Below are 16471 nucleotides of genomic sequence, written 5' to 3'. Positions count from 1 at the left end.
TGTTAACTAGGAAAAAAACTTCCTGAACCTTAAGAACCATTCTTCTGTTGTGCCCAAAGATATTAACAAGAAGAAAGACCTAGCTCTTAGCACCCAAAGGTTCAAGCAGCATTGAAGATTAAAGTGAGGTGAACAGAGAACATTTGTATTACCTGTCTGTAGGGGACACTGGGGAAAATGCGTATGACACAAAACTGTTGTGAGTATTTCCAAACAGATAGGCCCCACTGCTGACATTTAACTGAGTTGGCAAAGCATGGTTTTGCTGGTCCTGCTGCACTTCAGCATCTGTTAGATAATCAAGGTATTTTTCATTCTGTAACTGTAAGACAGAATTGAAAGTTTTTCAGTCCTACAAAACATGGTTGTGCAGACAAAGCTTCAGTATCAATATGGAGTGGAGAAGACTGAAAAAAATAAACATACCTTGAGCATCTTAAACCTGAGAGGATTTTTGAATTCTTTCAGCAGCATTGGTTCAAAGTTGTATTGGCGGCAAGCTCCAAGAGACACACCAGTCTTTCTAGTGTAGTCAACTAGATTTTGAACCTCAGGGGGCTGACCTGCCCTAGAATGATAAAAGCAGTAAGTGCTATAACACACCATTCCTTTTCTTCAACAGAATCAGCAACATACTGTAAAACTGTGCTCTGTACAAAATAGATTTCTCAGTGACCTGATGTTGAAGTACCAATTTTCACCTCTCCTCCAATTAGAGTTGATTTCACTTTTCCTTCCAAATATTTTTTGGTGAAAAATTTAGGTTTGTTTGGGTAAAAAGTGTTCACATTTGTTCTCGTTCTGTCCTTTTCTTTTTAGCTTTGGAAAGAACCCTGATGTTTTGTTCTCAGCTCTTCCAAATTATTTTGTTTTAAAAGCCACCTATTTTAAAAAATATATTGCCATTGAGAAAAGGAGACAAAATGACAGCAGCCTTGGTTGAATAAGATTCTGGATCACACTACAAAACTTTGCTGGTTAATATATGAATAGCCAGTGGCAGATGAAGAAAAAATGGAAACATTGAGTTCTGCTAAGTCAGCTACTCTCTCCTTCAGTAAGATGTTCTAATGAGATTTGTCAAGGGGTAAAGTCCAACGCAACTTGATATGCGGCTCTGGTATTACAGCCAAATTATTAGAAAAACTGTCAAAACCAATTTCTTGTGTGTAAAAAGAATATTATTAATACTATCATTTTGTAGGTCTTACAGAGTATCTTTAATCAGTAAGTTATAAAACACTTCACAACAGAGAAAAATCAGTGAAGCTCCTTGCCCATTGATTTTTATAAGAAGATTTGGGAGCAGAACCTAGACTTCTTGAAATCCAATCCAGTTCACCATTCACTTGATCACACTAGCTATGATATTAATTGTCCAGCTAAAGGTTTTCATTTTTGTATTGAAAGCAACTCCCCAAGTTTGGGTTTGATGGGTAGGTTAATATAAATGTTACTTCATTGTCTTGCAGTGTCTTGGTCGAGATTTAAAGGAGATTTAACCAAATCAAAATACATTACTTTTTGTAAAACCACACATGTATAAACATTCATCAAAAGTCTGCTGAAAAAAAGCCCCACTGGGACAGCATTTGTGACTGAAGCAATGCTTTTATTTGAAGAACATGTTTATGCCAAATTTCTCTCCTTAATTTCACCTGTAATATACCTCTAATAACCAGATAAACACAGGTGAAAAAGAGATAACTTAAATCAGACATCTGCTCTCATTTGTTTGTGTAACTGTTCTGGACGCTTCAGTAAGCTTTGCTCATTCATTACCCGGCTCCCTGTTTAGCTACAACAGCACAATCCAGGAGATCTTTTTGGATGCCTATTTGGGACACTGTCAATTCACTATATTAAGTTTATTCTTTGATTAAAAGACTACTAAACACATATCATTCAGCCTAAAAATCCGTTACATGTGAACGACAGATTTCACCATAACTTGATACTATGTATAATCTATTTGAATAAAAGGATATTTGGGGGCAGCAAAGTTATGTAGTTATGTATTCATGAAGGCTTCATGTATGTGGAAGAAAAGTATTTTAGCAAAAAGTAAACTCAATATGATCAAAAAGGAAAGCAGATCAAAATGCCTACTGAAACTGAAAATCTTCCTAGGCCAAATACCTTTCTATAAAGATGTTTGAGATGCACCCTTCAAAATCATCTCCACCAAATCTTATAGGCTGGTTTAATGTCTGTGGTCCTGGAGAGTCAACTGTCATTGACACAGGCTCATCATCAACCAGCAGTCTTAGTCTGAAACAATGTGAATACAAATAAGCATGAAATCTAAAGAAATAGTTATGCATCTAAATGAAAGAATAAGAAAAGAAGAAATATTTGAGAGAGGTGTTTCTCTGTTATATTCTAATAATGCTAGAGCTCCATTACCTTATTTCTGGGATTTTTACATCAGTATGTGTTCCCTGACTTCTGTGGAATCACCCTGCTTCTCAGTGGTACATATTTAGCAAGACTTGAAGCTAGCCCTTCAGAGCTAGGGTAAAATCCTGTTCTCACTGAAATTCATGAAAAAAATCCCATTGATAGCTATGGGATAGATTTCATTGTTTGTATCAAAATGGTGCACTCGACATGTTAGAAACAGCTAGTACAGCAAATATTAAAAGTTATAATTAGCCTAAGCTAGAAACAATCATTGAAAACTTTCTTCTTTAGCTAGCAATTATTTTATTTTATGTGATCCTCAAACATCAGTATGATTTAGAAGCTTTTCAGGAAATTTTATTTAACTCCTGAGAAAACAGGCACAATTATTAGCTTCTTCCCCAGGCCTTTAACCACCTGTATGGGATAGATTTGTAGCTCACGATGACACATGTAAAGGCTATGTGAAGGGGAAGAGCTCCAAAGCTCAGGCTTGCCATGCAGACAAAAATCACACACTATATACAAAAAGACATCTATACTGATATACCGCTGAAACTTAGTAGGTACTGACATGCAAATTCACAAGCCAAGTATCTCCTTTTGCTTCATTATTTCATTATCCTTTCCTAGCACAGGCCATTTTTAGCTGTGTACCCAAAGAACAAGTCACACAAAGTCTTAATCTTTCTCCAGCTACAACATTAAAGAATCAGATAAAGAACCGAACTCACATGTCATCATTTTTTACGACTGTCACATAATACATTGACCCATCTTCATATTTCTTGTTCAGTTCATTTTCCGTCTCTCCCATCCTTACAACTACAGAGCCAGGTCTCAGGAAGATAAGAATATTAGGCTAAAAAAAGAATCCCACAAAATGATCAATAAATGCAAGTTCCTTCAGTTCTCCCTGACATTGCCATTAACACAGCTCTCAGTGGTACAAAGCGGGGGGTAATATGCCTTGCTCCTATGTTGTCTGTATCTTACATTGCCTTGTAGGAGAGAAATCATCCTACCCCAAAACCGCATTTCTCAGGTTATCTATTGCCAGACTTTACTCCCAGTTCTTTACAAATCACATAGTTTCTGTTTTAAAATACCCTTGCACCTTGAATACCAGATAGAAGTTTAAACTTCTTGTTTAAACAATTTTTACAAAGAGTAGAGGATTCGATTCTCCACTTCTCAAATGCCTGATGTGCACTGTCTTCTTACCATCAGCTCCTCCAGCTAGCAAAAATGGGGCTATGATTGAACCTCCCTGCTTCCTGAGGAAATATAGCCAAAATCAACCCCTTTTCACTGAATATTTGATCATGGTAACATTTCTGTTTGGGTAGAATGCCAGTTTTTCCTCAGAAAATTTCCAGCCAACTGTATTAAGCAACACTTATGATACTGGGATGATGGTGTTGCAGGGCATGAGCTGCCTTTCTGCAGAAGACTGAAATTCGAAGCTCTGTTACTCATAAAACAAAAGATTGGTCTGGGGAAGAAATTACCAGGCTGTTTCTTTGGCCTATGATATGCAAGATGCCATACTCGAGAGACTTATTTGTGATGCCAAAATTGACATGGTCACAAACACACATGACTGATCCAGAAACAAAAAACAATCACATATTCTAAGATAAACAGGCTTCATACTCATACATGGTAATTTAAGAGTGTTCCAGTTGATGCCATGGTGCGAAAGCCAAAGCTGACTTGGAAATCCTTGGGAAATGGGAAACCTGCCGCGCTCAGGCTCAGTGTTCCCTCCCTGGAGAAAGCTGCAGATCTGACAATCTGAAAAAGAGACAATAATGCTTTCAGTGATTTTCCTCTTAGTCTGAAGAAATGTCAACATACGACAATAACTGCCCTACTCAACATAATTGTGATTGACTCCAGTCAAAACCAAACAGAAGGTAAACTGAAAGTTCAGTATTTCAGTACAGAACAGATTGACTGAATTGGCTTCACTGGAATTAACTATGATCTGAGAAGCTCTAAAGGCAGATGAGGCCTGCTGAGTATAATGCATTGTTTGTCTCTGCTGTTTGCACTGACAGGACAGTTTTATAAGGTTTTACGCTCAGAGGCACAAAAGTGAGCAGCTGGAGAAATACTTTGTAGGTACAGAGCTGTGAAGATAAGCATACATCTTTGAAGCTGTGTGAGTCACGGGACAGAATATACCTGGGTCCTTTTGAACAAAATGCTTTTTAATACATGACAAGTTATACAGATATGAACAGAGAATGAAGGCCAGATCTTCTGTGTAGGGAAATAGCTAGCAAGGAAATGGCTCTGTGAAAGGTTTAGAGGTCACAGAAGGAAAGAAAATGAACACAAACTCTCTGTGCAAAACTATAGTAGAAAGGGCAAATGCAATTAGGTACTATGTAAATAGCAGTAAGTAGAAGCAGAGGGATAATTTTCATCTCTTCACACAGCATTGGTTAAGCCAACAATGAAACATCACATTTTCCCATTTTAAGAAGAATGTGGCAAAACTCATGGGTGCACAGAAAAAGCTACAAAATGATCTGATGAGTGGAGAAATTGCCTTACAATGAGAGACCTTAGTGGAAGTAGAATCTGCTTAGCTCTTTCAAGAAAAAAAATCGAAAGATGATTTGTTCACAGAGTGTAAGCACCTCAACAAGAAGAAAGATTCTGAGTAGAATTCAGTGCATAAATCTTCTGGAGAAGGCCTAATCAATAACTGAAAGCCAAAACAAATTTGCATGGTAAATATGCATTCTTAATTGTACAGAGTTTAAATTAAGATGGTAGACTATGCACTGTAGTGTGCACTGTATGTGGAGCAAAGTAGCAAAGTAGGGGTGGATTCTCTTTTTCTTCCTTATCTTCATACCAAGCTGTGGCTCTTCACTATCATCACATGTTAACCAAATATAATTTTTGATCCTCATGTAAGTAAGTAAAGTATAATGGTCCTGGTTTTATAGATGAATCAGACTTTACGATCTGGTGATCCCTTTTGGTCATGAATTTTATGCCTAGCAAAAATTTTAAAGTAATTTTCTTAGTTACCTTCCAGTCATCTGAACATTTCTTGCTGACACCAACAGTCTCATCAAAAATAACAGATGCAGTTCTAGGGTTTTTCACATTCTTCATGCAGCCCCGGAATGGAGGTGTGGATATATTAAAGCTGGTTTCAGGGAGTGGAAGGGAAAAAAAGAATTCAGTAACCTGCTATTTCAAAGCATTCACCAATATAATAGCCTATAAATGTTGACAATGAAATAAGAAATAGAAAAATAAAACAAAAACAGTCTTCATTGCACACGCATGCTTAATGCTGATCAAAACCTTTTGTCAGGGCACACTCCAACAAAGAACTCACCATTAGCCAAAAATCACAGATTATGATCATGTATTATAAACTGGTTATTTTCAAATCACATAAAATACACAATGTACAGTTTGAAAAAAAATTACCTAAGGAAAGAGTTTAGATGAATGTCCCATGAAAAGGCTGTATATTATGGCCTTTTTATAGTAACTCACCGTTCCCGTAGAGAAGATGGAATTCCACCCAGGTAGTACTTAGTGAAACTGAAGATATTTATGTTGGCACTAATACCAGGACTGACATGAACAACATTCTTACTCCTAGCAAGCAACAAACTAATCTGAAATAGGTGAATAATGAGAATTACTTCACTTAACAGCCTTAAATCTGAATAACTATAGTTAGTGCAAAAAAGTGTAGCGTAGTAAAACAGTGCAAAGGTACTTCGCAAAATTTGGCATTTTAGCCAAAGCAAATGCCTTAGGAAAATGCTCTACTATCCAAATAAAGGTTGAGTTTTTATTCTGCTCGAGAAGATTCCCCTAAAAATACACCTCACCTAACATTCACACATTGCCTTCTATTTGCAGTTGAAGATTGAGGAGCTGCTGCCTGATACGAAGATTAGATCAGTCAACTGACTGGAAGTAACTTGACTCAGTACAGCATAAACACTCCTTCCAGCAGTCCCTGCAACCTATACTATCTAGTTGAAGATGCAGGAAGGGGAAAAGGGAGAATGAATCAAAACAGCCAAAGGTTTTAACAATGTCCTTAAGATTTCACTTTTGTAGTACAACAAAACAGCTGGACTAAAGCTAAACAGACAAGCAACAACAAAAAGATTACAAAAAGTAACCTCCATAAAGATCAGACTGCCCTGAAGAAATAAACCTTTAGCTGGTGAAAACACTTATTTACATATTAAAATAATGTTGATATTTACAATGAACACAGCTCTCTCTTAATAAAGCAATGCTCTCACAAAGGCTGTTTTCTCTTGTGATTATTCTGTAAAAATCGAACTTGGTCACAGGAATGCATGACGGTAGACAGTGTAAAGATTAATTTTCATATGTTCAAACTAATCCTATCCAGCTCAATCCTCTCAACACAAAAGCAAAACTTCACAGCTAAACCTTATTATAGGATGTTTAGTTTCAGCTAATGTGTATTTCCACAAGTAATGGTCACTTGATTGTTTAAAAGGACATACTTGTTTATATGTTCCATCATTTACAGTTGCATTGTTTTCTATTTCCTTTGGAGGCCCAGAGTCAATTTTGTATCTAAAAACTGGATGACCATTTTTAATGAGTACACTGATGAACTGATCCTGCAGTCAGAACAAAAATCATAAAAAAAAATTAAACTGTGCAACATTTCATGTATATTTCACTGTCATGTGAATTAATGAATCTACCTAGTTATTTCAATACAGCTTTTGGGGAAAAAGATAACACAAAACAGCATAAAACTTTTAATAGTCACTATAATTATTTTAAACTCTTACGAACGGATCTAGTATCAGCTCTCCAAAACTCTAGAGGACTTTTTCTCATTTCAGGATGTCTACCTAATTTTTACAGCATTAAGAAATTATTAAGTACACATTACAGTGATTGTAAACATTCTTATAATATTATTAGATAAGTAGTATCACTGCTGTGTTTTGACCAGCTTTTACAGGTATAATTAACCACTTTCTAAATTCTTTCTTACTGTGTTACCAAACACATCTAGATTTGGGAAGGAGGAGGCAATTCCATTTTTGGAGGATTTCGATATTTCAAAATTGGTTTGACTCAGATTACAAAATGAAATCCCTCAAATTCTGAATTCTCTGAGCAGCCTAATGGAGGAGCTACCTGGAATGACTTTTTCTCAAATATGAGAAAATGAGTATTCAAGCAGCCATAAAACATACAGCAGAATATACTAATCTATTACACAGACAAGCATAACAGCTTTAAGAAACTTTATCACAGTTATTACCAAATCTAGCATGTTCTCAATTAAGTGAAGATTTTAAAAAAATTCTTGTACCACAGAACACCACAGACAGAGGCATTCCATGAATTACCTCATTTGCTGCAAAAAACACTAGGCCTTCATCTGCAGTAGTCTGAATTGTCTGTTCATAGCGTGCTGGCATGTAAGCATTTGTTTCTTTAGATGTGACACTGGCATAACCAGTGCCTTCAAAATAGCTTTGGTCAGACTCTTCTTTATACCTGTAACAATGTCACAGATGTGAATACATGAGAACAAAAACTCTCACTACATGGACTTACTGTCATTATAATTTAAAAAAAGCTTAAGCTAAAGCAGTTGGTACAGGGCCACTAATATGGCCAAATTCTGATCTAACCGAAGTAAAGAGAAAACCTTCCACCGGCTTCTATTGTATTTGCCTATGGTCTTTACAGAGGAAAAGTCTGAATTTAAATTTTTAGTGACTGAATTTTGCCACCTAGTATAATATTTATCCTATAAAGAAGCTGGATACATTAGTCCATGGATTTGGGACTTTAATTTTTGTCTGGGTATTGCAACATTTAAATTCTTGACCAGTGGACTGAGATTGCCATAGATGTGAATGTTGCCAAAACTCAGGATTTTCTCTAGGAAATGTAGTTAATGATCAAAAGTTAGAGAAAAGTCACCAGTTCAGCTACAGGGCTTATTCTCCTGGATATGAAGAGACAAGAATTCCTTATGATAAAATAACAGAACTGTGAATTTCTTACTGTAAAACACTTCATGTTTGTATCATACCTTCTGCACGGTTGCACTTCAGTGGTATTGAGATTAAATGTCCTCTTGAAGTTGTACAGGCTGATAACATTCTCATTTAGGTTATCTAATTCAATGCAGCCTTCATAATGAGGATAGTCTAGCTTATGCGGAGGCTGCAAAAATAGTGTCATCAAAAACATACTGTCAGCATCAGCTGAAAAAATTTTACATTGACATGTAACTGCTAGTACTTATTGCAAATTTTAATAAGACACAGAATATGATATTCTAAATATCATAAAGTTATTGCATGTTTGGATATATATATTCAAATCGTCAATACCACCAAGGGTTACTACAGCACAGTTTAAAGCAGGGTCAGGTGGGTAGATTGGGAAGAAAACTTAGCAGGGCTGGACAGCTTTCATGCTGTCCTTGGTAGATGAAGAAAACATTATGCTCCCTTCTTTGAGTTCTAGCATACTACAAGCCAGGCAGCTTCTGTAGGACGAAGCATCTTCTTCCTCCCACTTTATTCATGCTTGCATGGATAAACTTTTACGCAAGCAAGAATACAGTCTAGCACCCCACCTTTGAAAGACTGCTAGTTCCAATTTTAATTGTAAGAACAACAGAATAATTAATACTGAAATCTTTTTAAAAGCCTAAGCAATTCTTTTTACCCTAAAATCTGGTGGGTATCCTCCAACATAAAAGACAACATTGCTGGGATCAAGATTTAGGAGAGTGTGACTTTCTCCACTGTTCCCATTCAAAGGCTTTTCATACTCTGGAGAAGTTGATGTAGCTGCTTTGATGTAATTCAGCTTCACATACTGGTAAATCCTAAAACGAAAACAGGCAAAATAACACATTTAATTAAAAAAGATGTTCTTAACAGGTTCTGGAAAAGCATATCTGTTGCACACTGTGGATCTTTTACCTTTCAAACTTAACTTGATCTAAAATGGCTTCCTCAGTGTTGCTCTCAGTCACCAATGGTTCCACATCTATTTCCGCTTCACTGCCTCCCAGGTTATAGACACAAGTGAGGTGACCACGTTTCAGGGCCATACCGATGTAGTCCTGGGAAGCCTAAGAATAGCAAAGCAAATAATCATTAATAAATGATTCATGTTAATTATGGTCAGTACTTTCTCAGAGACAATATCAAACCCTGAATGAGTCAGAAGTAGTCCACCTCCCCTAACATAATAAAAATTCTGATCACAATGCTTTTTAAGTTTGTTGGTTCTATTTCTGGAAAGAATAAATTGTAGTCCTATGTGTTGCACTGATTCAGTGAATATATTTATAATTTAACTGAGGAGTCATGAGTAGCTTTTTATTTTTATAACGATAACAGTTAAAATAATTTCCGCTTTTGTAACATCTTCTAGCTAAAGTCATGAAAACGTGACACATTTAGTAAAAATGTAGACTCGACACTCTTGTGAAATAAAAAGAACACTAGGAACAACACTCAGTCAAGGGCAATGGCTCCTACTAGATGACTAGAAGCAGTAATTTCCCCCCAAAATTTGCATTTTATTTCTTCAACATACCATCTTTCACAGGAAAAAATTAAATCTCAGTCAACAGGTATCCTGGCCAGATGTTCAGGGGAGAAAAAGGGTGAAATCCAGTGTAGAATAACTACCTTTAAACAGCTGTCAGTCTATGCATAAGACTCACTACAGATACAGCTGCTGTCAGATAACAGTCATAAAAATACATAATGAGGATCTCATGTACAGGAAAAAATTAAAACGTTTGTTGGTACTTGTGCAAGCAGGAATGCACAAACAAGTCTATTATTCTGCATTTTCAGGAGAGGCAGAAATTAAGAGGTGAGGGGCTGAGTCTTAAAATGAAAAGATCACTTTTTTTTTTTTTTTGCCTAATACAGAAACACACAGTTCCTTACGTTATGATAACAGTCAAAGATCTGAAACAACAGTAGAACTGAATTTGTGCTGAGTGCTGGGGAAACAGACAGTTGGGACAAGATCATATGATGATATCCATTACTGAGGAGTAACTTCTGAAGCAGGAAACAGCAAACTATCAAAGAGGAAAACAGTTATTCACCCAACAAGTTACTTTGCCAGTGGAGGAATGAACTGTTCTTAACAGAACACTTCCACCACATAATGGCAATTATAAAAAATTAGGCTAACAAATTAGCTACAAACTTCAGTCAAAATAAATTGCCTCTCATTCATTTCTCAAAGCATGTTGCCTGTTTTAAAAGTTGTATTAAATTGCAAAATATACCTACATCTTTATTACCCAGATACAGGACAAACATATTTGGTGCCCTCTGGAGGACGTCTGATCTTTTCTGAGGTCTTTGGAGAAAGAAAGAAAGTGAAGTATAGCCTCTCAAATCTTCAAGGTTCCTTGGAGGCTGAACTTCTACCCCAGAGCTGCCATTGAACCTCATAGGAATAGCCACCTATTAAGAAAACAAATTCAGTTAGTTAAAAGTAGTTACTGCAGGTATTTCTACTTATCACACTGTTGTGTGAATTAATGGCTCTGATTCTAACAAACAATGTAACTAGGAATCAGGATGGATAAAACTGTATTATCAATACTTATCACTTACACAGCACCTTTTTTCTTCAGTATTTAGTAATCAACCCTTAACCGCATCTTTGTCAAGTAATTGTTATCTTCACTGTACACACAGGGAAGAATGTGCCTTGCAGCTCTAAAGAGCAGGCCTACAAATTACTTAGATGTCTATTTACATATCTTCATGCTTCACTTAGCTGGACTTAACTGTTGGAAATTAAAATGCACCGCTATTAATAAAGACTTCTTCTATTACAGCTATTTATACCAGGGTCACAGATTCATATTATTCATTATAAGGACACTATGTTACTTGTGATTACCCCAGGGACACTTCTGCTGCTATCCAAGACCACGCTATCCCTTGAGTAACTATAGCAGTTGCTTAAATGGAAAAAGGGCATTCTAACAAGAATATATTAGTAGCTGACTTCTAATGTGGTGAGGCAGTTAGAGACATGACAGCCAGCAGCACATGCTTACACAGCTTTTTAGGTCGTGCCAGTGCTCCACGAGCCACGCACTGGTGGAGAACCCTGCCTCTGAGCTACAAAGCTGACTCTACCCTTGCTGTCAAAGAAAAGTCACCACAACATACCTTGGAAGAAAAGAGACTATCGTACAAATGGGGATTGCAGAGATGATCTGGAAAAAAAACCTATAGGAGGAAGGAAGGAGCAGGAAGGAAGCTATATGATGGCACTGTATCCACCACTCTATTATGTATGGATTATTATACTTCCATCCTCACAGTTGCTATAAGTGCTCAGTGGTGCTATTGGGTTGAATTTATGTCCCGTCTTTCATGCACATTTTAACAAAATGATTTAGAAAGAGGAATAAAAGCACTACTGTGTGCCCACACCACTGAGATCAACCATGACCTCAGGACAGGTTCAGGACAGCGTTCAGGACAGACCTTGTTTGCAGCATCTCTTGCCTGCTGAATAAGCTCTCTTATGCGATTTACATTCTCAGAGATGTTGCTTATTGGCATCAGCTGTTGGTTAATACTCTCGATCTTGCTGAATAGATCCGGAAGTGTGTTTGTCAATGTTGTTACTGAGATGAAAGAAGAAAACATCATTGAGGGTAGAAAGAAGAAAAATGGATGCAAAATATGAGATATGATTACATGGTTATCATAAAAGTAGTGAAGGGGGTGACTGCAGAACTGTTTTCATTAGTTCCACAATACTATGGAGTTTTCATTGAAACTAGCAGTTTACACAGTAGATATTGTACTCCTGGAATCTGTGACCAAAGGTATTCGTGGACACAGACAGAACTGGCAATTCCAAAAAGGTGTTAGATAAATTCAGGTCCACAAACAGCTACTAAATAAAAGAGGCATGGATGTTCCCTTTAAAAGTATTATCCATTGACTATGGATACTAGCAGAGTAACATAGGGGAGTAATTAGGAGTCAGACTTATGTGCATTCCCTGAATAGCATCTCCTGTTGCCACTGTTGAAGAGTGAATACTGGAGTAGGAAGACCACTGGCATGACCTAATATGGTATTTCTTATGTTCTTGTGTCAGGGTTGCCAGTCATCACAACTCAATAGTGAGTTTCACAGTATTTGGGAAGGTTCAGTTTCAGGAGAAAGAGAGATATTACGAAAATCTCAACTTTTGTTAAAACAGGAAACAATTTTTCAGCTCTTGTGATTGCAAAGATGGAAGCATTAGAAGAGTGCAACCTAAAGATGCAGAAACCAAATAAAAATAAATTTAGACCTATTATTTTTCTAAATATGACTTCTAAACTGATCTCATAACTGCAAGGATGATTCATGACTCGGCAATAACATGCAGTGCTAGCTGTTACAATTATCTTGTTTATTCAAAATGTTTTATCTCACTTGAATTTATCACATAAACATGCTGAAAAGATGAAAAAAGATCCCTATACATGGTTTGGCTTTGTGATTGCCCCTTATTTTGTATTCTACATGGTCTTTGTATACAGTGGATGCTAAGGGTGGAATCCACTTCACTTAATTTCAACTGACAGTCTAATCGTCTAGGTCTTTTCTGTAGTCAGTGTACCAGAAAATATGACTTCAGAGGCAAATCATGGTATCAGTTTTAAACCCGTATCTCAGGATGGCCTGAACTACCTTCTGCAGTGCCTGTCTCTTTCCATTGGCAATAAAGGAAGCTCAGATAATTAGCATAGGCTAGATGCCTAGCTTTTAGATGACTAAAATTAGAGAAGACTATTCTGCTGCAGAACTAACTGGGTTCACCTAACAGTGATTTGACAGGCGTCAGATAGCGAGCACTTGCAATAGTGCATACAACACCCACCTGAATTGTTTGCCTCCATCAACACTTTATTGAAGTCAGCACTCTGTGTGCTTCCATAGGTACTCTTAATTTTTTCTACATCTGCTTGAATTGGGAGCAGTTCACCTAATACATTAGTCGTGACATCCATGGCACTTTTTACCATGCTCTTTGCATTGGTGATTTTGCTGTCAATATCATCTGAAACACACAAAAACACATGTGCAGATTCTTATAGTAATAGCTAAATGAGGCAAAACAAAAGTTAACAGTAAGTAACTGACCTCTGTTTATCCCATTGAGATTATTTTCAAGAGTGACAAGATCAATTTGTAGTTCATCCTTCTGTCCATCAACAACACCAACTCTTCGATTTATATCTTCAAGGTTTGGACCAATAACTGCAAAACAGTAAATTTGCCTTAAGAGTTTTATACAGAAATACCACCTCTCCGATGGACAGGTGGTGTGGCAGCATCAGTCTGCACTGTTGAACAGATCTTACATTGACACTGCGGTTTGAATGCACTGCAAAACAAATGCAAAGCTTTTGGAAGTTTTGCTGGAGAGGAATGCTGCGAAAAGAGGGAAAAGGGAACAGCTGGACACCTCACATTCCCAAACATAGCAGAGGTGAGAAATCTGCTTCCTCGCCCATGAAAATAACTATCATGAGATGTTCCATTTTAATGGCACTATCCTCGTCCAGTTAAATGTGCTGAAATGTTTCGCTGACCTGTGAAAATTGCATAGTTCAATGAAAATTTCTAATATTGTGCCAACATTTCTACTATCGCTTTCTTTCTAGGTACCTTTTAATGTTTTTTCAGTCTCCTGTGCTTGGTTCAAGAGCGCACTGCTCTCAGCTTTTAACCTTGCAGCTCTTCCTGATAGGTCTTCTCTCTTCACTGTCTGGTAATAGAAGCATTGTACTATAAGTTTGTTTTAATAATTATACTAAAATCTTAAAGAGTAAGAAAAGATAGCCAAATCCAGTTTAAAAAATAAATGCACAAGGGCTGAGATTTCATGCAATGGACAAGGAGTATTCATATGGACAGCCTCACCAGAAAGGCAGTAACTAGCCTGTTTAATGCTCAAGCAAGATTAATACACGAACATGCAGAATAGCAACTACCTCATATAATGGCCACAGACAAATAAAACATGCTAAGACTCCCAGGTCTTTGATTTTGGTGTCCCTTTGATAGTAAAAAATTCTACCTAGCTTTAACAAACTTACCATCATTTGGCTACTTATGGGGACTTACCAATAAAGCTGAGTCAGCTGCACTCCCAGCTCTGTTGGCTGCTTCCTCCGCTGCTTTGATGGCGTTAATAATGTTGTCATAGGCAGTAGAAGCTTCCACAGCACAGCTTACCAACTCATCCTTCCTGGCATTGTTCTTTATTCTGTAGGAAACAGGGTGAAAAATGCAGCCTTCTGCAAAGACCACAGACTTTGAAAAGCATTCTGAACACACCTGAACTCAGTAATTTTTAATCAATATCAATACAGAAAGTGTTTTTTTAGTGAGATCTTTAATTTCATTCTGCAAAAATGTCAGACTTAGAAGTAGACTGATATGAAAAGATTCATTAGAAGACAGAACAAGTTCAGGTACTTGCCAAGGTATGATTGTGGATCTCCAAAGTACCCTTTAAGTGATTAAGATAGGAAGAATTGCCCAAGACACTGGGTCAATGAGCCACCTCCATCACAGCCCCCAAAATATAGTTCGGTTCAGAGAAGTAGCTCAGAGCACTACAGCTTTCAGATAACTTCTGGCTGCTCCAGCGACCTACAAAAGTGGCTGCTGCTGGAGCACAAGACAGAGCAACTTTGAGAACACTTGTTCTTGCTGCAAGAACCAGTGCAATACCTTTGAAATCAGAAACAATAGAGAAAATCTCTTGTACCCATTCCACTTGAGCTATGCACCCACTCAATATTAGCTACCTTGTATTTGTGTGAACACTGTCTTGTTAATTGAAAAAGTCACACTGAAAACAAACAAACAAATAGTTTTTTACTAAGAATTTTCCAGCTAAATTTTGTCTTTTGGAATTTAATTTAATTTTTGAGCTGGTATATATAGCTCATATAATGACAAAGTGCAAACAATTTGCACAGAGAAAAATTAGGGTTCTGCTTATTTCATTTCTTTCTGATGTACTGTAGAAGGCCTCCAAAACCTCACTCATATTTCCAAGTTAAAGTACAAACAATGGAGAGAGAAAACTTGAGTCATATCAAGTTCTTCCTATCTTTGCCTTTCTAGAAGATTCCTTGAAGAATGAGAAAACTATGGGAATTCTTTAACTCATTAATGCTAAACAGGCATGTTTGAAAACTCTGCCAAGATAGCATTTCTACCAGTTATTTATCCCAGTTCATTCCCATCATAAAGGTATGAGTACAAGTACCTGAAATAACACTACGAAAAATATTCTAAACATCTTCCCACTCCCTGCACGAGGATTTTCTCTCTTGTTAGTTAAAAATTCATGAAATGTTGCTCTAGTGCAGTAATGCATAGCTCTCAACACCAAACAGTTCTCGAGAAAAATACAAGAAAAATTCAGGAAAAAAACAGAAAGATCTGTTTCTGCAAAAGGGAAAGCTTGCAAGAGATCACCGTGTATCATGAAGAGGCAGAAAAATGCACAAACGGATTTTTTTCTGGCTTTTCAAATAGTCATAAAAGCAAGTGAAGTTACAGACATTGCAACTGTAGATGTTATGTACAAAAATTGCTCATTTACAAGAATGGTAACATACTCATCCAATTGTTTTGCCAAGGCTTGCAAAGATTTGGCATGATCTTCAGCCCTCACCACCAGAGGTTCTTTGCTGGCTGATAAGGAACCGTTTGCCAGCTTTTCGTTCAGATCCTTCCTTGCTCCATCAAGCTGAGCAGCCAAAGTTTCATATTCCTATGGGTTTATAAAGATAAAATTTAATCTGTATTCATACACGTTTGATTTTGTACTTGTCACCTTTAGTGAGAGATACATGTTGCACCTGAGAAGATCAAGGGGAAAAACAACCTTTTCCCACATACTCTGGAGTTTATTGTAAATAACTGCTAGTCATTACATTCTGCTTTTATGTCCATTATGTAAAAACGAAAAAACT

General features: G+C 37.0%; 1 protein-coding gene across 4 annotated transcripts in view; it reads right to left on the bottom strand.

Moving 5' to 3' along the window:
- LAMA3 (laminin subunit alpha 3) overlaps window positions 1-16471 on the bottom strand; it is a 123423-nt gene that overhangs the window by 6036 nt on the left and 100916 nt on the right. For all 4 annotated transcript variants that reach the window (XM_064507309.1, XM_026122781.2, XM_026122782.2 and 1 more), the window contains exons 49-67: window positions 16115-16269; window positions 14604-14745; window positions 14145-14244; window positions 13617-13733; window positions 13354-13533; window positions 11958-12100; window positions 10740-10916; window positions 9402-9553; window positions 9142-9304; window positions 8498-8631; window positions 7803-7953; window positions 6936-7055; window positions 5935-6059; window positions 5455-5575; window positions 4066-4200; window positions 3138-3265; window positions 2140-2271; window positions 427-568; window positions 153-322 (exon numbers count right to left, since the gene is read on the bottom strand). In XM_064507309.1, the coding sequence (XP_064363379.1) occupies window positions 153-322; window positions 427-568; window positions 2140-2271; window positions 3138-3265; window positions 4066-4200; window positions 5455-5575; window positions 5935-6059; window positions 6936-7055; window positions 7803-7953; window positions 8498-8631; window positions 9142-9304; window positions 9402-9553; window positions 10740-10916; window positions 11958-12100; window positions 13354-13533; window positions 13617-13733; window positions 14145-14244; window positions 14604-14745; window positions 16115-16269 (2687 nt within the window). The remainder of the gene's footprint in view (window positions 1-152; window positions 323-426; window positions 569-2139; window positions 2272-3137; window positions 3266-4065; window positions 4201-5454; window positions 5576-5934; window positions 6060-6935; window positions 7056-7802; window positions 7954-8497; window positions 8632-9141; window positions 9305-9401; window positions 9554-10739; window positions 10917-11957; window positions 12101-13353; window positions 13534-13616; window positions 13734-14144; window positions 14245-14603; window positions 14746-16114; window positions 16270-16471) is intronic.

Source organism: Dromaius novaehollandiae, chromosome 2 (assembly GCF_036370855.1).
Source record: "Dromaius novaehollandiae isolate bDroNov1 chromosome 2, bDroNov1.hap1, whole genome shotgun sequence".
Taxonomy (NCBI): domain Eukaryota; kingdom Metazoa; phylum Chordata; class Aves; order Casuariiformes; family Dromaiidae; genus Dromaius; species Dromaius novaehollandiae.
This window is presented reverse-complemented; position numbering and strand designations above follow the sequence as displayed.